The following is a 23,953-nucleotide window of genomic DNA, read 5'->3' on the forward strand; positions in this document are numbered from 1 at the left end:
GTCTGTTGTTCCATGTCCTGTTCTAACTGATGCTTCTTGACCTGCATACAGATTTCTTGAGTTCAAATTTTACCAGTTATCTGAAAAACAGCTTTTTACAGCTGGTATGTTTGAATCAGGATCCAAACAGGATTTGACCTAGCTTAATCTGTCTATGTCTGTTTTACTCTGTGATTATTTTATGCATGCCATTTATCTGTTGAAAAACTGTAGAATTTACCCTGTTAAATATTCTGGATTTGGTTGATTGCCTCATGGTGTCCTGTAGCGCATTTTTCTATCCTTAGCATTCCTGTTATCTGGTAATTAGATCTAAAGCAGGCCTTCTGAACTTGGCACTATTGAAATTTGTTGGTGGTGGCTGTCTTGTGCGTTTTAAGATATTCAGCTGCATCCCTGACCTTTCCCTTCTAGATGGCAGTAGCATACTGTAGTTATGACAACTGAAAAAAAACAAAAAGAGAGTCTCTAGACATTGCCAGGTATTCCTTAGGAGGCGAAATCACCCTTGTCTGTGAACCGCAGACCTTGATTCTGATCAGAGAAAAAACTCTAGGGAAGCTTCATAGGTGGTTGTGTGCTTCCTCTCATGTTCCATCAGGAGCCACATGGCATCTACTGCTTTCCTTTGGGCAGCATTAAGATTGATCCGTGGATATTGCCTGATCCATCCAGGGTAAGTTTCTCCACCAGCTTTTCCCCGAGTGAACTGGTAGGCATTGATGATTGTCACCCAGACTAGTGATTTTATTTGGTATTGTACAGTTGTGAATTATAATTCCATCATGCTTTCTGAATTATTCCAACTTTTTCTATTCCAACTATTCCAACTCTTTCTGTAAGAAAGAACTTTCTTCATCAACTTTTTGGTTACCCTGAAATACAGCTTGTATTTGTATATAGCAAGATACATGCTTCATTCTGCACCTTTATGTATAAATTTTCAAAATAGCAAGTTGGTTCCTAGGAACTCCAAATACAGTCATTGAGAGCTTTAACAAAATTATCCTTATGAATCTTTAGATTTTAACATGTTTGATGTGTTTAGGTCCTTTGGACTCACTGTTAGTTCTGATGCTCAAATTGTCCCATCTCTGGACAGGGCATGCCCCTTAAAGTTGGCTTTTTTATTTTTATTTATGTATTTAAAATTTTTTTTACTTTTGTTTTCGTTTTTTTAAAGTTGGCTTTTTTACCTTCTCACAGCCTATTGTAGTCTTTGACAGCTTTCTGTTTTCATCTGTTACAACTCATTCCAGGGTCATTGTGTTCCTTTCTTGCCCAAACGTGGAATTGGCTATTTCTCCAAGGAGGGCTGTGTACTGGACACCTGCTGTTTCTCCAGACCTCCCTTCCCTGCCTTCAGGGTAATTCTGCCTCCAGTGGCCTCACCTTCAGCTCCTCTTTGGAGGGCTGCCCTGGACCACTAGAGGTGGTCCCAACACCTAGGGGACTGGAGGGAGTACTTCTCTGAGGATTGATGACCCCAGGTGGCCCTCACTAGGGAAGGGGGTGTGGGTGGATGAAAACCCAGCCGTCTGGCTTCAGGTCTGACAACTTTGAAGCTTAGTTCAGACCCCAGGGTCCCTGAAGCAGCAGCTGATGCTGTGGCAGGACTTTATCTGAAACTGCGCCCTCACTTGATCTTCTCTGCCCTGCTCTTTCTTGCTCCCATCTAGTTCTTTTTGGGAGTCTGTCCTCAGTCACTTGCACATGGACCCTCATTTCATGGTCTGCTTCTGTAGATGCTGATCTGAGGTACTGTGGTTCCTTTGATAAGAAATGGTATTATTTACCCATATGATCTTTGCTGCTGATTTTTTACTGCTTTCAGGCTCGTGGGGACTTTTTTTTTCTTTTTAAGAGAGAATATACCATGTTGCTGGGAGCCGGCATATTGCATATTGAGTGAGGATCTGGAATAGCTCAACTGGAATTCTATCACTGCCGGGAGCCAGCGTGAGGCACTCCGCCCATGACAAAGGTCATGAGGAAGGAGGCTCGGCATACGCAAAGGCGGGATCGAGCCTCAGGAGTCCCCCTGGAAATTCTCGAGCATCTACCCCCAAAACCAGAGTCTGCCTACTTTCTGCTTTGTGCTTTCACCTACACCTCTGACTTTACGGGGGGCTGTCCCCCACTACCTCTCTCTGGAAAAAGAGTTAGCTTACGGCTCCAGTTAATAATTCCTGGGTGTGACAGTGTTTAACCTACAAACTCCTTTGGAAATCCTCTAGCCTGCCTGAATAGGTTTTTCCGGCCACGTGTGATTGTTCAGAGCCTCCCAACTGTGAGAGGCAGGAGATGTTCTAAACTGCCTAAACACAGATTCCTTTGAGTAGTTAAAAGATTGATTAGAAAATGTATTGGTGAAGGGTTTTTCACTTGTTGGGCCAATGTTTGCTGCTAAGTCTCCATACTCCTTACCTACTGTGTCCTTGGCAGTGTATTGATTGATATAATGGGTGTATAGAAATGTAAAATGCCGCTTTGTCCAATGCTTTTTGGAAGGCTGGCGCCTGACTTTGGAATAATCACCTTTAGAGAAAGATAAGTTTCTTAAAATGTTAACAGGCCTCCGGGCCAGAAGATGATGTCAATCACCTGAACTTTTGCATATGATAAGTTTGCAGGAAGAAAGCCTGGCTTGCTGCATGACTCTACCCCTTCCCCCATTATCCTCTATGCATACCTTAAGGTATAAAAACTACTTTGGAAAATAAAGTGCGGGCCTTGTTCACTGAAACTTGGTCTCCCCATGTCACTCTCTCTCCCAAATTCCAGCTGAGTGTCCATCTGGAGCGCGGATGTCCTCTGCGACCATTTATTTGCCTGGGCTTCTAAGACCCACTCGAGAAGGTGTCTAAGGTGGGGCACCTTCCGCTATTCGAGAGGGCGCCTGCGGCCTCCGTGGTCAGAGCTAACCTGGTGTCACGGGTTATATTGATTTTCCGCGTAAACCAAGCCACTCAGCTTCTTTTCTCTACTGAATTTTCCTACTGAGCTATCCTTATTTCAGCCGCTTTTCTCCACTGAATTTCCTCACTGAGCTATCCTCATTCTATTATTCTTTAAATCTTTGATAAATATTTATAAATAAATAAGTCGCCGACGCCGTCCCCGCTTCGAATACCCTGGATCAGCCGGGGCTGGACCCCGGCACCATGTAGTCTTTTGGCATTTGTAATTCAAATGTAAGATCATAGGGTTTTTACCTACCCACTTAGACTTTATATTTGTATCTCTTTTGTGTTACCCTGAAAAACTGGTATTTTTTTTGAGCAGTTTTAGTTTCAAGGTAAAAATTAAGTAGAAAGTATAGAGATTTGCTGTATACTGTCTACCCCTACACACATGGCCTTCCCCATAGTCAGTATTCCTCTCCTGGTGGTACATTTGTTACAGTCAATGAGCCCCTAGCAGCACATCCTTTTCGCCCAGAATCCATAGTTTCCAGCAGGTCTCACTCTTGGTGGTGTATATTCTAATGATGCTGGACGAATATATAACTGTGTCATTACAGTACCATACACAGGAGTTTCCCTGCCCCTAAGTTCCTTCTTTTTGTCTTTTTACTTACTTGGTTTTTTAAAATAGTATTGTTTAAAAAAAATTGTATTTTTTGCTCCTACCATATAGAAATGCAAGCAGTTTTTGTCCATTGATTTTGTGTCCACCCAGAGTTGCCAAACACTCTCTTATTCCAAATAAGTTTTCTGCTGTTTTCTATGTAGACACATTTATACTGCCTATGATATATATTTTTTTGACTTAACTTTCACCTTCCAATTGTAAAATTTAACTCTGAATCGTTGGTTTCTGACCATTACCTTAAATTGAAACCTAATTGTACTGTGATTGGAGATGATGATGTTCATGTAGGGTCATCTTTGAGACAAGAGGTGACTGCTTTATGGTTTAGCGTGTGGTCAACTTTTGTAAATGTTTTATGTATGCTTAAGAAGAATATGGGGCTTCCCTGGTGGCTCAGTGGTAAAGAATCTGCCTGCAATGCAGGAGCCACAGGAAACGTTGGTTCAATCCCTGGGTCAGGAAGATCCCCTGGAGGAGGGCATGGCAACCCACTCCAGTATTCTTGCCTGGATAACCCCATGGACAGAGGAGCCTGGCAGGCTACCGTCCATAGGGTCATGAAGAATTGGACACGACTGAAGCAACTGAGCATGATGCACGCAAGAGGAATACATGGGCTTCCCTGGTGGCTCAGATGGTAAAGCATCTGCCTGCAGTGCAGGAGATGTGGAGATGCAGGTTCAGTCCCTGCGTCGGGATGATCCCCTGGAGAAGGGAATGGCTACCCACTCCAGTATTCTTGCCTGGTGAATTCCATGGACAGAGGAGCCTGGTGGGCTATAGTCCCTGAGGTTGCAAAGAGTCAGCCATGACTGAGTGACGAACAACAACACTGGAGCTGAACTTTTTGTCATCTTGTGGTGACCCTCTAATGATTTTTTTCTTATATTGTATTTTTCTGATGTGAATATACCTGAGTTGGTTTTTTTTTTAATGAACATTTGCCAAGTGTATCTTTTCTCATCTTTTGATTTCTAGACTTTATGTGGCCTCGTATTTTGGGCCTGTCTCTTGGAAACTACATATAACTGTATTTTTAAACATGTCACCTGGATAATCTCTATCAGTCAGTAGCCAGGTTCCATCTGCTTGTATATATTGTGATTATTAGTTTACTTGGACCTGCGATGTTTGTTCCAATTTTTCCTGTTTTTCTTCCTTCTCCTTCCTTTTTAGTATTGAATAATTGCTTTTGTGTGACATTTCCCCTCTAATAGTTTATAAACTATGAATTCTTTTTCTGTTTTTAGCAGTTATCCTTTAATTCTATCATGCTTGCATAACAAAGTCTATAGTTATTTTTAAATTAAGTTCTAAGGCCTTAGAATAGCAACTACAATCACATTTTTCCCAACTTCCTCATTAGCATCCATCATTTTGGTCCTTCTTTTGCCCACAAAATAGATTTTATTATTCTTTGAACTTTGTAGGGGTTCTGGAAAAGCCTCCCCCAAATGTGTGCATGAGAATTATTTTTGAGCTAAAGGCAACCAAGACCCTGTGGGTTCAAGAGAAACAACTGTTCTTGCCTTAACCACCTAGAAGAATTTAGATTGGGGATTTTTCCCAGGAAAGAGTTATTACCAGAGATACGTGTTATCTAAGTGGCCCCATCTCTTTGGAAGGGCAAGCACCTAATAACCAAAAATCTGCTCTGTTTTATGTTGTCTTATGAATGTCCTTAGAGGCCCCCCATTGTTTAGCTTAGGGTGATATATATATGCACCTCATTCTACCTTTCTGTCTGAACCTCTCACAGATGTGTGGTTCCTATATTTTTTCATATTACTAATCTCATGTCAATTTAATTCTTAGACCAGTCAGAAGAACCTAGGAATGTAGAATAAAATTTTCTTCCTTCCCAACAACTTTATAGAGACTGTGTTTAGATTTACTGATTTCTTATGTTACAGACTTTCCTTTAATATCATTTTCTATCTTCCTAAAGTATAGACCTTCCTGCTATAACATTATACATGCATTTCTAAAAATGCCATGTGTTGAAAATAATAGGCTTATTAAATTATTCAAGGTATGGCAACTCTTTAACCAGAACACTAATAAAAACAAGAATAATCTGAATGCAAAATGATAGCAAAGTTGAATCTGCATTTGTTCCCAGTATCACGCCTTCAGCCCTGCCTCTGACTTGAGACCCTTTGCTCCCAGTAGAGACCAGCCTTGCCTTACACCAGTACAGCCGAGACCGGAGGGGAGTTGTGGGGACTGACGGGGGGGCCTCACTTTTCTGTCCTTCTCTCCCCTCTGGGATTTTGCCCCTTATTCCCAGACAGTCCACCATCCTCACCTCCAGTCTTTTGTCCCTCCTCCCAGTAGGGGTGCTGCTTTCTGCTTCCACAAATGGGAAAGCGGCCCCCAGGCACAGGTGTCTCCCAAGGATTATTGCTTCTCGGGTTCTTTAAGCAGTTACATGTTTTTGTTCTGCTTTTATGATTGTCTGTAGTAGGAGGTTGAGTCCTTTGTAATAAGCCTCTCTGTCATAGGCCATGGAAATGCTGGGCCAATTTTATAGGCTTCTATTGCTTGTTCATTTTTTAAAGACTCATTTTTTAAATTTCTTTGCATATTTATATTCAGTTCTTTAGTTCTTTTACAGTCCTCATCTAAAGGCGCTTATATCTGAAGTCCCTTGGGAATTATACATCTATTACTAGTTTCTGCTGTCTTTCACGTACCTCCCTTCTTTTTGTGTTTGTTGATATGAGTTCATATATAATCGACCATAATGCACCCTTTCTGAGTCGGGCTTTATGAGATAATTAAGCCCTATAGAAAAAGAATTGTTTGGCTGCTTTTTCAGTTCTCTCGAGAATGGTACATAGCTCTAGCAGAGAAATTCTTTCTACATGGTGGACGCCTTGGGACATTAGGCTTACGTTCTCTTCAAGCTGGCAACAGCTACCTTGGTCAGTGGGGATTCTTTGGGCAGATGGGGGATGTTCTTGCCAGAGACGACTTACCTGTGCTTTCCCAGAAGCCCAGGGCACTGCCGCTGCACTCCCTCCAGCCCCCTGGAGGGGGCAGTCTATTGTGGTGCCTCACTTTCCCTGCCTAACCCAGGTTTGGTTGGTCTTGTCCCCACCGGGTGATTCTTCAGTTCAGCCTGTTTCTTAATCTGAAACCTGGAGGCACTAACACACGCCAGGAAGTGCTGTCGTGAGGGTGAAGCGCCCGGGCCAGCCAGCACGTGGTTGTTTTCATGAACATCCTGTTCCTTTCTTCATCCCCTGCTCCAACGACCCATATCTGGTCATCTGGCTTGATTGTCTTCTGTTTCAATGAATTTTTTGTTTCTGTCAGGTCTCTTTTTTAAATAAACCGTTTCCAACAATGAATCTCCTTGGTAGTAGCTCTTGTTTTGATCCTCTCCTTGTTTTCCTGGTCTTGATTTATTATTTATTACTTATATATATTATTATTATATATATATTATATATATTATTTATATATATTTCTATATATTATTTATTAATATAATTTATTATTATTTCTTGGTTTTGACTTATTGATGAGTTCTGTTGTTGTTATAGTAAATTTATTTCAGGAGAAGTATTTCCATCCAGGCTCTGGCATCTTTGTTCCATTCTTTTTTTTTGTTCTTTTTTTTGTTGTTGTTGTTCCATTCTTTTAAGCAGAAAAAAAAAAATCTTCGTTAAGTGTATATTGGTAAGGCAGAGGGCTCCCCAGGTGGCACAGTGGCAAAGGATCCACCTGCTAAATGCTGGAGACACAAGAGACTCGAGTTTAATCCCTGGATTGGGAAGGTCCCCTAGGATAGGAAATGGCAACCCACTCCTGTATTCTTGCCTAGGAAATCCGATGGACAGAGGGGCCTGTCATGTTTACGGTCCATGGGGTTGCAAAGAGTTGGACACGACTGAGCACTCACACATACAGGGAAGCAGAGGTGTCCACAGCCAGGGACGCCCACCAGGCTTGGTGCTGCTCCCCAGAGACCCTGGTGGAGGGAGAGGTGAGGAAGGGTCTCTGGGTCTTTGCAGCAGACAGCCAGATCCTCAGAGCTGGCTCAGCCTGGCCATTACCCACCTCAGTGGCAATCTGGCTGTGATCAGACGGGGCCTCGTGTGAAGCTGTGTTCGTGGCCTCATGCCCTCCCCTGGATGGGTCCATGAGCCTGTGGGGCTGGAGCTTGGAGGGTATTGCTCAGGGGTGACCTGCATGGTGTGAGTTTATGAGCTGCACCCCTAACTTGGTGGCCTTTGTGCTTGTAGGTGGTAACGTGGACCTGGAAAGCCAAGCAGAAGGAAAGAAGGAGGTGGAAGCTGATGACGTGATGAGGAGCGGCCCCCGACCCATTGTCCCGTACAGCTCCATGTTCTGCTTGAGCCCCACCAACCTGTGAGTCTCGCCACCAGCCCATGTCCTGCGCTGTGTCCTAGTCCACGGCCTGCGAGCCACGTGCCTGTGCCAGCAGGCGTGCTGGACATGACCCAGCCGTTACGTGTGTTAACGTCTTCATGGATCATCACAGCTTCCCACAGAGCACATTCTGCTGTTGCCTCACTTTGCAGATGAGGACATGGAGCCACAGGGAAGGCTGGCGTCCAGACATATCGCCCCTCCGTCTCAGTGGCTGAGCTGGGGTTTACACCCAGACAGGCATCCCAGGGCCTTGCTTCTAACCCCCACTGCAGCCGTAGGTCGCCTCTGCGCACATGCACCCAGTCCCATGCTGCATCCACACCTTCCCCTGGAGCCCACGAACACACGTCACAGTCACTCACACGTCTGTCTAGTGTTCTCCCCTCTGTTTACGTCATGCAGTCCCCACATGTCACTCATCCACATACCAGTCCAGCTGCTTCATTAGCTCGACCGGTGTTCAGACAGTGTTCTAGGTGCTGGGAACCGCAGTGATGAGCAGCACCCATGAAAGCCTGTCCTCTAAGCTACGGGAAAGTGGAGAGGCAGGCAGCAGACAGGGCACTGAGGTGGGGACATAAGTCCCTACATGGTGGGAAGGGCTAGTAGGAAGCACAGAGCAGGGGCAGGAGGTGTGCACGGGGGCGCTGCAGTGGTGAAGTGGGACTGGAGCCCGAGGAAGGAGAGGGGAGCCCGCCAGGCGGGGGTGCAGGCAGATCCCATGTGGAACTCTCACCACGGGGGTGGAGCAGCAGCGTCCGAGGGACCGCCACCTCATCCCTTTCCCATGTCCAGCCAGCCCCTCTGCCCTCGGTCATCTAGCAGTCTGTCCACCAGCTCTTGCTGCCTGCCTTCCGCTCCTTCCTCTGCTCAGCACGCCAGTGTGGGGAGCTCACTTTTTAGGGGTTGGGAGTGAGATTGCGGTAGAGACAGGTATGGCCCCTGCCTCCAGCACTGGCTGGTGTGCCCATCACGTGAGTACAGCGTGGGTAGGTAGGGCAGGGAGGTCTGGTGTCTGGGAGCCTTCCTGGAGGGAGGGAGAGATCTCGGCTGGAACCTGAAGGGTGAGAGTCGAGGTGAAGAGGGAGGAGACAGTGTTCTCAATGGGTGGAGAGAGCTTGCGATGGTCTCGACATGATAGACCTAGGGCTCCAAACAGCTGAAGGCAGTTGGGTGGAAAAGCACAGAGGCACACAGGGCCGAAGTGTGTTCTGTGGAGAAGTGGGATGACATGAGAACCCAGAGAAGCTGGAGAGGCTGTGAGCAGTGGGGGTGAGTCTCGGTCAGACTGCACTGGAGCCCTTAGGTGGGGAGAATGGAGATGAGACAGAGAGACCGTTTGGAAGGTGGTCGTGGCGATTGGATGAGGGTGCTCAGAGTGGAGAGGTTTGGGAGTGAGGCGCTTGGAGAGGAATTTTAGAGGCAGAATCTGCAGGATTTGATGGCAAAATAGAGGTGGAAGGGGGCAGAGTTGTGAAGGATGACAGCCAGGGTTTCTGCTTGATGGCTGGAGGCCTGGCTGTGCCCCGGAGCCCAGGGAAGCTGGCGGGTGGCATGTGGCCAGCAGAACTTGAGGGTCTGAGGAGGGGTGGAAACTCAGCCACAAGATGGACTGGTAGTGTTGCTTTGAAAGAAAGAGGGGCTGGGATGGAAGAAAGCCTGCGATGGAGCGTCGTGGGGGTGGAAGGAAAGCGTCTCAGTTTGGAGGGAGACGTGCCAGCAGGGCACTCGGGGGCTTGGAGGAGCAGCTTGGGGGTGAGGGGGCTACAGCTGGGAAGCGGTGGTTGGGACGAGGAGCAGGCAGGAAGGGACAGAGACGTGGTGTCCCTGGGAACACGGTGTTGGTGAGAGGAGAGGTGGCAGGGCTGGCGTGTGGAGGCTGAGCCCGTGGAGGCAGGAGGGGCTGAGAGCATGTCTCTTGAGGGGGCAGAAGTGATGTCTGTGTGGTGTGCTTGTCACCCAGGCTTGGCTTCACTGTCCCCCTGGGAGGCCTTGCTGGTCACTGTCTCCTGCTGTGTCGTAGCATTTGTCAGCATCTGAGCATCTCCTGTTGATTTCTGTCTATGCTGTTCAGTGGTGTCCTGGTCGCCACTGTGTCCCAGGCCAGGATGTACCTGAACAGACCAGAACAGTCATCGGTGGTGCTGACTAGCGAGTGGAGGCAGACAGGTGACTGGGGGGCAGGTGTGCACACGCATCTCTGTGAGCTCAGACGAGGGTGCCGCGCCCAGCACTGGGGTTCGAGAAGGGCTGCTCGGGGACTGTTGGTGCTCAGCTCCTACCCCACCCACAGCAGAGCTGGAAGCCTGTCCAGGGCATGGTAGCCCCACAGCACATAGACAGGCAGCCCTGGCTGGCCCCCAGTGGAACTTAATGTAGCAAAAGGGCCAGACCAACTTGGCCTGCGAGGCATGGTGGCTGGCCCTGCCTGGGGTTTCTGCAGCCTTCCACCACTCCCGTTCACTCCCAGGAATTTAGTCCCCATCAGTCACCTGGCTGCTGTCACCTGAACAGAGGGACATTTAGCAGAACCCAGCTCTTTCCATGGGGAGGGGCCGGGAAAGCCCCCCATAAGCCTGTGTTGACCCGTGCTTTGCCTTCCAGGCTCCGCCGCTTCTGCCACTACATTGTGACCATGCGGTACTTCGAGATGGTCATTCTCGTGGTCATTGCCCTGAGTAGCATAGCCCTGGCCGCTGAGGATCCTGTGCAGACAGACTCGCCCAGGAACAACGTGAGTTCTGCTGTTGGGCTGTGGAGGGGCTGGTGCTGTCAGGGCTCTGTCTGCCCATCAGAGTGTGGGGCTGAAGGTCTGGGGATGTGTCCAGGATGCAGTGAAGACCGTCCCTGCAGGAGCCCCTCCCATGGGACGCTGGCCAAGCCTCCCCTCACTTCCCCATGACCCTTGCCCATAGACCCCAGGCCGATGGGTTATCTGTTCAGGCTCCTGGAAGAAGACATGGAGTTGCTGAACTGGCCCCGGCTCAAGCTTCCTGCCTTGCCCTTGAAAAAAGCCTCTTTTTGGTTCCAGGTGCTGAAGTACATGGACTACATCTTCACAGGTGTCTTCACCTTTGAGATGGTGATAAAGGTGAGACGTGTGGTTGCCTTGGTGACTGCAGGGCTTTGCTCATCCCCCCTCATGACTGAGATGAAGGCATGTGGCGAGTGTGCCCTGGGCATGCACACATGTGTGGGTGATGAGCCCACCTGCAGAGGTTGTGTTTTGTGGAGACACGAGGTCACATTTGCTAAGGATTCCCCACAGTGTTATATCAGCCTCAGGAGAGCTCGTGAGCACTGGGCCTGGTCTCCACTACCTGCTGACAGAGACCCTTCTCTCTGAGGCAGACAGGCTTCCCCCTCCTGTGTGCTATGAGCCCAGGTCGTGCAGGGTTGTCTCAGCAGAGAGGGAGGCCGGGACCTCAGCTAGAGGAAGGAGAGTGAGGACAGGACGGTGGCCTCAAGGCTCAAAGCTTGCAGCAGGTGGGCGGAGAGGACTCCCTGGTGCTTGACTGCAGGTGAAGCACGACCGCGCTGTGTGGCCCTGGTCCTTCTCTCGGTGCTGCCGAGGGCCCGTGCGCGTCCCCACAGGTGCGGCTCGAGGAGGGAGGGGGTGCTCGCATGGTGGCTCAGGCTGGCTTCTGTGCATGCTCACTCCACTTCTCTTGTGAATTCCTGGGGGAGGTGTTACTGCATTTTACAAACAAGGACACTGAGGCCCAGAAACAGTAAGACGCCTCCAGAAGTCACCGCTGCAGAAGGGCAGCTCCACAGCACCTCCTGCCCAGCGGGGCCGACCCTCCGAGGGTCTGCAGGTGGTGAGCTCGGGGCAGGTGTGCCTGGAGCCCAGCGAGGAGGAGACTCACTCAGGCTCCAGAGGAGCTGGAGGCCTGGCAGGATCTCAGCCAGTCTTGGCCATGCGGAGTCACTGGGGTCAAGGGCGTGGAGATCCAAACGCCTGTTGAGGCTTTAAGAGGCCATTAACTGAGCCATGTCAGCACCCTGACAGGACGTGACCTGAGCCGTGACCCCTCCCCTGACAGGACGTGACCTGAGCCGTGACCCCTCCCCTGACAGGACGTGACCTGAGCCGTGACCCCTCCCCTGACAGGACGTGACCTGAGCCGTGACCCCTCCCCTGACAGGACGTGACCTAGGACGTGACCTGAGCCGTGACCCCTCCCCTGACAGGACATGACCTGAGCCGTGACCCCCCCTGACAGGATGTGACCTAGGACGTGACTTTAAGAGGCCATTAACTGAGCCATGTCAGCACCCTGACAGGACGTGACCTGAGCCGTGACCCCTCCTGTGACAGGACGTGACCTGAGCCGTGACCCCTCCCCTGACAGGACATGACCTGAGCCGTGACCCCCCCTGACAGGATGTGACCTGAGCTGTGACCCCTCCTGTGACAGGACGTGACCTGAGCCGTGACCCCTCCCCTGACAGGATGTGACCTGAGCCGTGACCCCCCCTGACAGGATGTGACCTGAGCCGTGACCCCTCCCCTGACAGGACATGACCTGAGCCGTGACCCCCCCTGACAGGACGTGACCTGAGCCGTGACCCTCCTGTGACAGGACGTGACCTGAGCCGTGACCCCTCCCCTGACAGGACATGACCTGAGCCGTGACCCCCCCTGACAGGATGTGACCTGAGCTGTGACCCCTCCTGTGACAGGACGTGACCTGAGCCGTGACCCCTCCCCTGACAGGACATGACCTGAGCCGTGACCCCCCCCTGACAGGATGTGACCTAGGACGTGACTTTAAGAGGCCATTAACTGAGCCATGTCAGCACCCTGACAGGACGTGACCTGAGCCGTGACCCCTCCTGTGACAGGACGTGACCTGAGCCATGACCCCTCCCCTGACAGGACGTGACCTAGGACGTGACCCTAGCCGTGGCTCCTCCCCTGACAGGACGTGACCTGAGCTGCGGCCCCTCACTGTGACAGACCCGCCCGGGATTGTGTCCTCTCCCCTGGGGGGACGTGACCGGAGCCGTGGCTCCTCACCCCGACAGACGCGGCCGGGACCGTGACCCCTCCCCGGGGGGCACGGAACATGAAATGGCATCCTTCCTCTCACCGCAGGTCTCTGGGCTCTGGCTCTGCCTTTCTTTTCCGAAATATTCTGTTCCTTAAAGTGTGTTGTTCTCCTAAAGATGATCGATTTGGGACTGCTGCTGCACCCTGGTGCCTACTTCCGGGATCTGTGGAACATTCTGGACTTCATTGTGGTCAGTGGGGCCCTGGTGGCGTTTGCCTTCTCGTAAGTACCTGGGTCTGCTCTGACTTGCTGGGCTGCACGCCCAGAGCTGTGATAAGCGTGGGGCAGGGGAGGGAGGGCCCCCGGCCCCACGCTGTCTCTCATCTGTCCCTGTCCGCTTGGGGCCGACTGTGGGGCTGGGAGGACCTCAGGGCTTGTCGACCCTGCCACACCCTGTGGTTCTGAAGTTGGATAGGCAGGCTCTGCCTTGAGGTGTCTGCCCCTTGCGTCCGACAGAAAGCTCTCGGTGCCCTGAGGCTGCACTGCTTGGTCGGCCAGTGCAAGTGGGCGCAGCTGGGTGTCTCCCCTGCTGGGGGCTTCTCTGTTTTCTGCGGCTCCCTAGTGAGCAACACTCAGCCCTGTTGTGGCTGGGCCTAGATTGGCTCCCTCAGACCCTTCACGGGTGGGGCTTGGGTGGAGCTGGGGGCAGATTCTGGGGAGGTGGTTGCTTACCTAGACAAAGACGTAAGTAAGCTCCTCGATGTACAGCGATCCTGAGGGTTGGGGTCATCTCTGAGCCCACGGGGAGACCTCCTCACTGACTCTCTTCTCTTTGTCTCCTGTTGCTGGACTCTCGGTAGGAGCTTCATGGGGTAATGCCTTCCCTCTGTCCCCTCACACTGTCCCACATCACAGCACGCTGCGACCCCACGTGGGCCGTTTCATCACCATGCCTCACCTCTGCTCATTTCCTCCACCATCTGGGCTGCATGCTGCCAGGAGCCATGTCCCCCAGCCACATGTCCCCACCTCACCTCTGGGGCCTGGGTTGGGGGCTGGGGCTGGGCATGGCCCCTCCTTGGTGAGCAGGGCATCCTGACTGAGTGCTGGAGGCTGGGCACCTGGGTCTGGAGGGCAGTGCCCACTCTGGGTGGGAGCTGTGTGACCCCAGCTGCCAGGATGTTGGATATCCTGAGACACTTTCCCACTTGTCTCCTCTGGAAACAGGGCTTTCTTTGCTCTTTCCTTTCCATACTTCCCTGAAATGCCCAGCATCTCTGACCCTCGTTATAAAACAAAATTCAACTGAGTGAATCTGAAGGTCTGATTGGGTTTCTTCAGTGATTTGTGAGATAGGCAGCATCCCATCTAGTAGTTAGATAGGCGGAAGCTGTGTAAAATGGAAGGCCTTCATAGACAGGGAGCCAGACAAGGTTTTAACTAGAGGAAAGAAAGGATTGCTTCAGGCAGTGTTACCTCAGTGGTGCTCACCAGGTGATTCCAGAAATTTCATTCCTGGGAAAGGTTAAAACTGTAATAAGTCCTGGTCTGCTCTCCTGGGGGCAAGTGGCTCCACTTTGGTCCTGTTTCTTTTTATTTTTCCTTCTTCTCCTTCATTTTCCTCCTCCTCCTTTCTCGCTCTTACCCTCCTCTTTTTTTTTTTTTTTTTAAACAGTTCTCCCCTTCTGATCAAACTGTCAACCCAACTGAGAGATGTGATAAAAATTTTAGGTGTGTCCACTGTGCCGACTTAAAAAGGACAATGTGAGAGGTGCAAGTTAAGTTTTATTTGGGGCAAAATGAGAACTGTGTCGTGGGAGATAGCATTTCAGATAGCTCTGAGAAACTGCTCCAAAGAAGTAGGGGGAAAGGTCAGTAAATATGTGATTTTGGCGAAGGGGAATACATGCAATCAAGCACATACATTTTGCAGAAGGTTTCTGCTCATGATGAGGAGCAGTCATCGCCATGAAGGATTTTAGTGCTTTTCTAGATATGAGGAGATGCAAGAATTGGGCTCATAAAATCGACTCCTGGAAATATCTGTCTGAAGAGCTGTTCTGCCGTTTTTTCCTAGAGCACCGAGGGCCTCATTTGTGCTCTCCACCTGGAATTCCTTTCGGGCAGGTGTTGCAAGTCAGCAGCTGCAGCAGCTCATGATTTAATCCTTGCAGAGGTAGATGACAAGTGCCAATTTGTAGTTGACATCTGAAAAAAAATTTACAACCTGTAAGTTGAGAGTTACCTTGTATCTGGCTGACAAAACTGAGGACTTAAGCCTGGGACACAACATCTCAGATAACTCTGAGAGATTGTACCAAAGAGGCAAGGGGGAGCCATGAGCCACGATATGTAGGAGTTTTTGCAACAGAGACCTGGTAGAGAGAATATCAAAAGATTACTGTTAATTGAAGAAAACTAGGCATCTTAAGGAGAAGGCAATGGCACCCCACTCCAGTACTCTTGCCTGGAAAATCCCATGGACGGAGGAGCCTGGTGGGCTGCAATCCATGGGGTCGCTCGGAGTCAGACATGACTGAGTGACTTCACTTTCACTTTTCACTTTCGTGCATTGGAGAAGGAAATGGCAACCCACTCCAGTGTTCTTGCCTGGAGAATCCCGGGGATGGGGGAGCCTGGTGGGCTGCCGTCTCTGGGGTCGCACAGAGTCGACACGACTGAAGCGACTTAGCAGCAGCAGCAGCAGCAGGTATCTTAAGGAATTTAGTGCTTTCCTATATATGGGGAATACAAGAGTCTGGGCTCACTGAAGTCATTTCTTTGATGTGCACCTCAGCTCTCTGGGGCCAGTCCTGCCCTTCTCCTCCTGAGTCTCCTCGGGGTGTCCCGCTGACGGGGGCTGGCTCACTGCTCGAAGCGGGACATCCTGACTCCACCCCAGATTCCCCGAGGGCTCGCTCCAGCTGCGCTGTGGTGGCTCAGTGGCCGCGCCTTGTTACTGATGTGGCAGGCAGTCCTTTGTATTCACGGGTGTCAGCACCACCTCCGCTCCCCTTGTGTAGTTTTTGCGGCTTTGATCTTAGACCTGGTATCCACAGGTCATGATGCATCTGTTTAATCCCTATGACAGTCACACAGATCACAGTTTTAGGTTTATAATCCTCATGTTGGTCATTTTCTTTGCTTCTTTTCTGACATTCCAGTCAGAATGGAGACCACTTACTTAGGCTGTCAGCTACAAACATGTATTTAAAGTTTTTGAGAGAATATGACAGACATATCAGGGGCATTATAAACAGGATAATTCCTAATGTTTGAAGTGTATTTTGGAGTGATGGTGCCCAGGTCATGGTCCCCTAATCAAAGAAAGATCCCATGAAGAAGTCACAGATTTGAGCCAAGTAGCTGGCTCTGTGATCTGATGTAACTGATTTTCAACTTCCCCAAAAGTGTTAATCCAGGTACCGTAGGTGGTGTTGGCCAAAGCATAGACAATTTATTGCTCCGCTGAAGATAACCGAAAGCTCTTCTATTATTAGGACCAACCTTGGCCAGAGTCTAAGGGTGTCTCCTGGGAAGCTGATGTCTTAGCAGGGGACTCTGCAGTGTCTGCCAGAGTTAAGGAAAGGTTCTGATCATATCTTGTGCACATTTGCTCCTAACCAAGTGATGGACTTGCTCACAGGGTTTACTGTGTTTACCCATTTAAGGCAGGGGTCACTTAGGCTTTTAATGAATTTGGAAAGATAATCTTCTCTCATGAAATAAGGAGTCTCCCTAAATGTCTTGCAAAGACAAGTACTGCTGTGGGGTTTCCTAGTGAGTGGAGATAAATCAGATCTACTCAGTTGGGATAGATTGGAATCAGCCCTGGGCAGAGCAACAGGAGTGAGGCAGCCCCAGCCTTGGCGCTGGGGATCTGGGATTGGTCCAGCATGAGCCTGCTAAAGCCAGCAGGGGCCTGGCCTGCTGGACACTGTCGCAGGGGCCCTCTGAGGCCTGCTGCCTGTCTCTGCTCCAGGAATTGGGAAACCAGTGTAGGGGATCAGACCAGAGAAGGGATGCTGGAGCTTCTTCAGGTCTGAAATATTTATTCAGGGTTCAAGTCCCTGAGGTTCACTGCCATCTGGGTAGCGAGGAAGACCTGGTGCAGTTTCTTCCAAGGAGATTTTGGGGCAGTCTTTGTTCTGATTGATTTCAAATTAGAGGGGTGGAAGAAAACTGGAAACATGAGTTTGTTAAGTCAGAGCCAGATATTTGAGGAAATGTAGAATTCAGGATCCAGACAAGTTTGTAGGTATATAGCAAAACCTCAAAAACAATTATTAGGACTAGAATCTAATATCTATGGAGGGGCAAACATATTTTTTCTCTCTGTAATACTCCCTTTTTTAAAAAAAACCAAAGATAATCACAGTAAAAGTAATTTGTTTGTATTAAACTTGGTCTGATTATTTATATAAGTGCTGCAAGAAGAGTGACTGATCATTTAAGTTCTTTTTAAGACTGCTTTGTTGCTGCTAATTTTCATAAGGAGTTTCAGACTGAACTCTCAAAAGCTTTCAAAGCCAGGAAACCAAGCCAAGGACATGGCCATCAGATTTTACCTGCGGCCCCTTGTCAGTCAAAGCCTTGGTCATATGGCCAGTGTTTCCAATTGTGTCCTATAGAAGGAGAATAGGTTCTTATTGAACTTATGCAAATAAATATATTGTCATGGAAGTAAGAATACTCATTGAAATACTCTGAATTCTGAAGGAATCAGGGAGAAAAAGTAAATGTTTCATCTTTGTTCACAAAGGTAAAGTAAAGTAAAGTAAATGCCGCTCAGTCGTGTCTGACTCTTTGTGACCCCATGGACTGTAGCCTACCAGGTTCCTCTGTCCATGGGATTTTTCCAGGCAAGAATACTGGAGTGGGGTGCCATTTCCTTCTCCAGGAGATCTTCCCAACCCAGGGATCGAACCCAGGTCTCCCATTTTGTAGGCAGACGCTTTACCATCTGGGCCACCGGGGAAGTTCACAAAGGTATATCTTACCAAATTGTTGGTAGCTTAAGGGACAAGATTTCTTAAAATCTGGAAGAACATTAATGAACCAGCAATATTTTAGACACATAATCATAACAGTTATAGTCATCCTACATACCGTTTTTGCAGTTTTGTAGAAGTCTCCCCACCAGTGTCTCTATATAACTTGAGTCATGTTAAATGCCTTGTTGTGGGTGAAAGACCGATGGGGTTTGCCATGGAGCCAGGAAGAGCCAGGCAGCCACCTGTTTAATTTACAGCCGCTGTTAGTCTGTTTTAATGTTTCTGAGGCAGGAGCAGATGCTGCCGTGTTACAGGGGCAGACGGCAGGCAGTGAAGGGTCAGAAGGGTCAGAAGAAAGGACTTCACCCACATTTGCCACAGCCTTGATAGATCCTGCTGCTGTTGCCTTTGCATGACAGTCAACTGGGCACTTCCCTGACATCAGGCTCAGTCCTGGTGGTGTGAACCTTCCCTCCCTCCACCAACAGGGAAAGGCAGGCAGGCCAGCCCTTCCAGAAAACTCCCTGGTGATGGGCATGGGTCTGCACTGCTCATAGGCTTGCACGTGCTGCCTGGGCTGGGGCTGCCATCCTGGAGCCCACCTACCTTTACTCCCACTGGGGTCTTGGCATGGTGTCTGGAGGACTCTGGTGTGGGGTGGGTGGGAGTGCTGAATGATGGGATCTGGGGAGATGAGCTCTTCCCACCCAGAAGCTCAGCTCTCCCTGGACACCAGGTGCCACTGGCCTGGCCCCAGCCCTTGTCCACTCAGGCAGCCTGTTGGGGGAGATGCACTGGCCTGAGGCGTCTTCAGGACCAAGGCTACCCTGTCCCCAGTGCTCTGGGCACAGGTGTGCGCCCTACCTGTCTACATGGGTGGCTTCTCCCTTCTAGAGGCTCCAAAGGGAAAGACATCAGCACCATCAAGTCCCTGAGGGTCCTGCGTGTGCTGAGGCCACTCAAGACCATCAAGCGGCTGCCCAAGCTCAAAGTGAGAGTCTGGAGTGGGGCCTGGAGGGGGGTGGGGGCTGTGTGTGTGCATGTGTACCTATGTGTGTACACGTTTATAGGTAGACCGCGTGTGTGTACATGTGTGTGCACACACGTACATGTAGGAATGCACTGCAGTGTGCACATATGTATCTTGCCTGGCCCCCTGCAGCTTCCCGTGTGGGATGGGGACAAGCACAGCTGAGGAGAGGCCCCCACGAGGGAGGCCCTACATTGTGTGCATGGGATGGGCTCTCAGCTCTGTGACCATCTCTGAGGGGGCTCCTCTTCTGCATATCCTGTGAGGCTCTTCTTCCTCCACTCAGGGGCACCCACAGGACCAAGTGTTTCATCAGCAGCTGTAGTGCAGAGGTCAGGGTCACAGGGAGATGCCAGGAGAGCAGGGGTTGGGGGATATGGCTTTAGAATTGTGCTGCAGTCTAATTGTTGCTGAGCTTGTGCTTAAATTCACTTAATCCTCCAAGACTGTGCAGTAAAATGTTAGGAGAACCTTTGACCTGCAGGCCGTGGAGATACTAAGTGATGTGAGGTTCTGGGGGGTGGTTTGCTTAGAGCCCATGTTGAAGGGACGGCTCAAGGGTGACTGAGGCACCAGGGGCAGGGCTGCCAGGGCGGCTGCCCATGTGTGGAGTGTGCCCCATGGGCCCTTGGGAGCCGGTTGCAGATTGGCCTCTGTGCACAGCCAGCAACAACCAGACCAGGGCAGCAGGGAGAGGTTCACTGGAGAACAGGTGGCCTGGGCAGTGGGAACAGCTGGGAGTCCCCTCTGGTTCACGCACGTGCCCAAGTCCTGCCTTGAGCTGGCCTCATATCGCCGGTTGTCTACCCCATCCCGAATGCCCCCGATGGGCAGAGGCCAAGCAGTGCCCTCAGTTTAGCCCTGTGCCTTCCCTCCGTGCTGGCCCGAGGCCTGGCTGAGTGGCCTAACGCTGGCCCCAGCCCCAGGCTCTCCGTGGTGTTGGGCCCCCTGCCCACACCACCTCTTTAGCACCTCCTGCCCACCCATCCGGTCCAGGAGGACCCTCCTGGTCCCCGGTGCAGACCCCTCCGGGTCCCGGGCTGGCCCTGCCCCCTCACGGCCCTGCCCCTCCCCAGGCTGTGTTTGACTGTGTGGTGAACTCCCTGAAGAACGTCCTCAACATCCTGATCGTCTACATGCTCTTCATGTTCATATTTGCTGTCATCGCGGTACAGCTCTTCAAGGGGAAGTTTTTCTACTGCACCGATGAGTCCAAGGAGCTGGAGCGGGACTGCAGGTAAACTGGGGCCCTCCACTGTCCCCAGTGCCGTGCCCGGGCCCTTCCTGCCTGCACGCCTCAGGGAGCTCAGTGCGGCCTCTGCTGGACGCTGTGTCAACCCTCAAGATCCAGGCTGGGCCCTAAGCTCAGGGGGCAGCCCCAGGGCTGAAGCCACTTCCTCATCACTGAGGCCTTGGGCCCCAGCTGAGCAGACAAGAGAAGTGCCCTCAGGGAGGGGCGGGGGAAAGGCTGGTGCCCGTGTGAGCGCCATCCTGGACTTTGCACACCAAGGGAATCGTGTGCTCTGTGTGGCGCGCTGTACCCTACTCCCACCACTTCGGCGGTCAAGGTCTCTGCTGCTGTGGCCCAAGTGGTCTCCCTCCCCTGATGGTTGGATGTCATTCCTTTTATCGTCAAACCTCACTAAACGAATCTGCCTACCTGTTGGTGGACGTTTGGGTTGTCCCCACGTTTGGGCTGCTGTGGTTACTGCTGCTTTGAATACATGTGCAACTTTTTCTGTGCACAGGTGCTCTCATTTTTCTCGAGGATAAGCCTGGAGGTGGGGTTGCTGGGCTGCGTGGTGATTCTCTTTGTCAGTTTCAGGAGCTGCCAAACTGTTTCCCACCAACAGTGTCTGAGAGTTCTGATTTCTTCACGGGCTTGCCAACACTGTTATTTTCCTTTTAAAAAATGTAATTATAGCCATCTTAGTGGGGATAAAGTGGTGTCTCATTGTGGTTTGATTTGTGTTTCCTTGATGATTCATGATGTAAAGCCTCTTTTCATATGCATATTGATAATTTGTATGTCTTCTTTGCAAAAATATCTATTCAGGTCTTGTATCCATTTTTAAAACTGAAAGGGTCATCCATTGTATGAACACCCTGGTGTGAGATGGGAGACGGCCGGGCAGCACAGGACTGCTGGGCCTCTCCCGCTTCTCCTGTAGGGATAGACCTCAGTTAGTGTGCTGCTAGAAAGGCCCTTATCAGACAGATGGCTTTCTGTCTTTAGTCCCGTTTTGAGTGTTGATGATTTCCTTTGAAAAACAGAGCTTTCCATTTTGACAAAGTCCAATTTACCTATTTTTTCTGTGGCCCCCTTTATTTTCTTCTAAGAGTCTTATAGAGTTACTGCTTACATTTAGGCCTTTGATCTATTTTGAGTTAATTTGTACACATGGGGTGAGATGGGGGTCCACATTCATATTCTCGCCTGTAGATACTCAGTGGTTTCAGCACCATCTGATGAAGAGACCAGTCTTTCTCCCCTGAATGGACGACCCTTTTTAAAAGTTGGTTGACTGCAGACACGGGGGTTTGTTTAGATCCTTTGCCTTTGACTTCTGGCTCCCTCTGTGTTCCCACCCCCAGGGGCCAGTATTTGGACTACGAGAAGGAGGAGGTGGAAGCTCAGCCGCGGCAGTGGAAGAAATACGACTTCCACTATGACAACGTGCTCTGGGCCCTGCTAACGCTGTTCACTGTGTCCACAGGCGAAGGGTGGCCCATGTGAGTGCTGCCCGGCTCCTCACGGCTGCTCGGCGAGAGAGAGGGGCAGCTGGGTGGGGAGCTCAGACTCTGCACCTGTCACTAAGCAGATACGCCCTAGGCTCTGTGCTTACTGGTGAGAGGAGGCCCTCCCTCTGGGAGTGGGCAGCCTGGAGGAGGAGGAGAGTAAGCCCAGAGCACAGTATCATGAGCTCCTAAAAATCCCCGCTCAGTGGCAGGGTGCTGGAGGGAAGAGTTGCTGGCTGCTGGCCTCGTTAAGGGGAGCCTGAGGGATGCATGTGTTCAGTGCCGCGCTGGATGTCAGGGGCTTCCTTTAGGGCTGAGAGGACCATCCCTCAGAAGGTAGGGGTGATGCTCTGCCAGGAGACTCTGCTGAACACAGGGCTTCCTGAAAACAGGTGAAGCAGGGTATGGGTAGGTGACCTGGTGTGAGATGGGAGAGAGCTGGGCTGCACAGGACTGCTGGGCCTCTCCCGCTTCTCCTTGTAGGGATAGGACCTCAGGCAGCCAAGGCCTCCTCCTGGAGGTCCCCAGCAGCCCTGAGTACAAGCCCTTTGGGAGGGGCAGCCTGCTGCTGGGAGACACGGCTCTCCTGGGGAGCAGGCCTGGCCATGCATGGCACCACCCCAGCTCAGCCACAGAAGCCCTCCTGTGACGCGGGTCTCGTCTTTCCTGGGACCATGTCCTCCTGGGCTCCCCTGATGTTTGGTGTTGGCTCTTGGCCCAGGGTGCTGAAACACTCGGTGGATGCCACCTACGAGGAGCAGGGCCCAAGCCCTGGGTACCGCATGGAGCTGTCCATTTTCTATGTGGTCTACTTCGTGGTCTTCCCCTTCTTCTTTGTAAACATCTTTGTGGCCTTGATCATCATCACCTTCCAGGAGCAGGGGGACAAAGTCATGTCTGAGTGCAGCTTGGAGAAGAATGAGGTAGGACTCTCTGCCTCTCCATTTCCAGGCAGCTCCCTGGTGGGCAATGTGGTCAGGGCCCTTGGGCCTCCCTTCTGCGTGGGGACCACTGGCCAGCATGGGGTGGGGAGGGCTGCCTGGAGAAGGCCTTCTGTCATCGGGGCTCTGTGTGTGGCTGGGGGAGGGGGTGTGCAGGGGCTCCAAGGGGTCCAAGTTCTCACTTCTCCTTTCTCCCTCGCAGAGGGCTTGTATCGACTTCGCCATTAGCGCCAAACCCCTGACGCGGTACATGCCCCAGAACAAGCAGTCGTTCCAGTACAAGACGTGGACGTTCGTGGTCTCACCACCCTTTGAATATTTCATCATGGCCATGATAGCCCTCAACACAGTGGTGCTGATGATGAAGGTGCGTGAGGCCTGCATGGTGGATTGCAGGCGCCCGTGGACATGGGGACTCGACTCTAGCCGGGTGGAGGGCCCGCTCCTCCTGGGGTGTGAGCAGCAGTGATACTACCCTGAGTGCTGGTCAGCTTGGGTTGCCTATGCAACCCAGATTTCCTGGTTGTCCGTGGGCTGAGATCGTAAGAAGGTTCTGGAAGACACGGGGAGCAGGGAGGGGTGTCCCAGCGCGGCAGGTGTGTCTGCCCACTGTGCTCTGACAGGAGGTCTTCATGAGCCCGGTGGGGTGGGTCGGGGCAGCTGAGCCCATGGCCAACAGCACCTCTTCCTTGGGCAGTTCTACGATGCGCCCTACGAGTACGAGCTGATGTTGAAGTGTCTGAACATCGTGTTCACGTCCATGTTCTCCATGGAATGTGTGCTCAAGATCATCGCCTTTGGAGTGCTGGTATGTGCCTTAGCCCCTCCAGGCCTTTTGGTGTCTGTGTTCTGGCCACCCCTCTGTAGGGGATCTTTGAGTGTTCATTGTTTGGAGCTGGGATTCCCTGAACCCCCAGAGCACATATGACCCTGAAGGGGCCCCAGGGAAGTGACTGCCGGGTTCTGCCCCACCTATGCCCCCACCCTGTTCCTGGAGGGGAGGGGATGTGCGGCCTTGTGCTCCGCCCACCTGCCCATGAGGGAGCCCATGTATCCTCTGCTACCTTCTTGACGAGAGGCCACCTCCTACAGCTTGTCTGCAGAGCCTCCCCACCCCCGCCAGCCCAGCACTAACTGCCCTTCTTTCTCTCCAGAACTATTTCAGAGACGCCTGGAATGTCTTTGACTTTGTCACTGTGTTGGGAAGTATTACTGATATTTTAGTAACAGAGATTGCGGTGAGTAGCTCTCCTG

General features: G+C 51.1%; 1 protein-coding gene across 9 annotated transcripts in view; it reads left to right on the forward strand.

Annotated features, from left to right (window-relative positions):
* CACNA1B (calcium voltage-gated channel subunit alpha1 B) overlaps window positions 1-23,953 on the forward strand; it is a 212,012-nt gene that overhangs the window by 144,808 nt on the left and 43,251 nt on the right. For all 9 annotated transcript variants that reach the window (XM_025262075.3, XM_025262077.3, XM_044926594.2 and 6 more), the window contains 11 exons: window positions 7,848-7,974; window positions 10,603-10,732; window positions 11,030-11,089; window positions 13,171-13,277; window positions 18,884-18,980; window positions 20,096-20,256; window positions 21,615-21,752; window positions 22,480-22,681; window positions 22,902-23,066; window positions 23,397-23,507; window positions 23,854-23,937. In XM_025262075.3, the coding sequence (XP_025117860.3) occupies window positions 7,848-7,974; window positions 10,603-10,732; window positions 11,030-11,089; window positions 13,171-13,277; window positions 18,884-18,980; window positions 20,096-20,256; window positions 21,615-21,752; window positions 22,480-22,681; window positions 22,902-23,066; window positions 23,397-23,507; window positions 23,854-23,937 (1,382 nt within the window). The remainder of the gene's footprint in view (window positions 1-7,847; window positions 7,975-10,602; window positions 10,733-11,029; window positions 11,090-13,170; window positions 13,278-18,883; window positions 18,981-20,095; window positions 20,257-21,614; window positions 21,753-22,479; window positions 22,682-22,901; window positions 23,067-23,396; window positions 23,508-23,853; window positions 23,938-23,953) is intronic.

Source organism: Bubalus bubalis, chromosome 12 (genome assembly GCF_019923935.1).
Source record: "Bubalus bubalis isolate 160015118507 breed Murrah chromosome 12, NDDB_SH_1, whole genome shotgun sequence".
In the NCBI taxonomy this organism is placed as follows: Eukaryota; Metazoa; Chordata; class Mammalia; order Artiodactyla; family Bovidae; genus Bubalus; species Bubalus bubalis.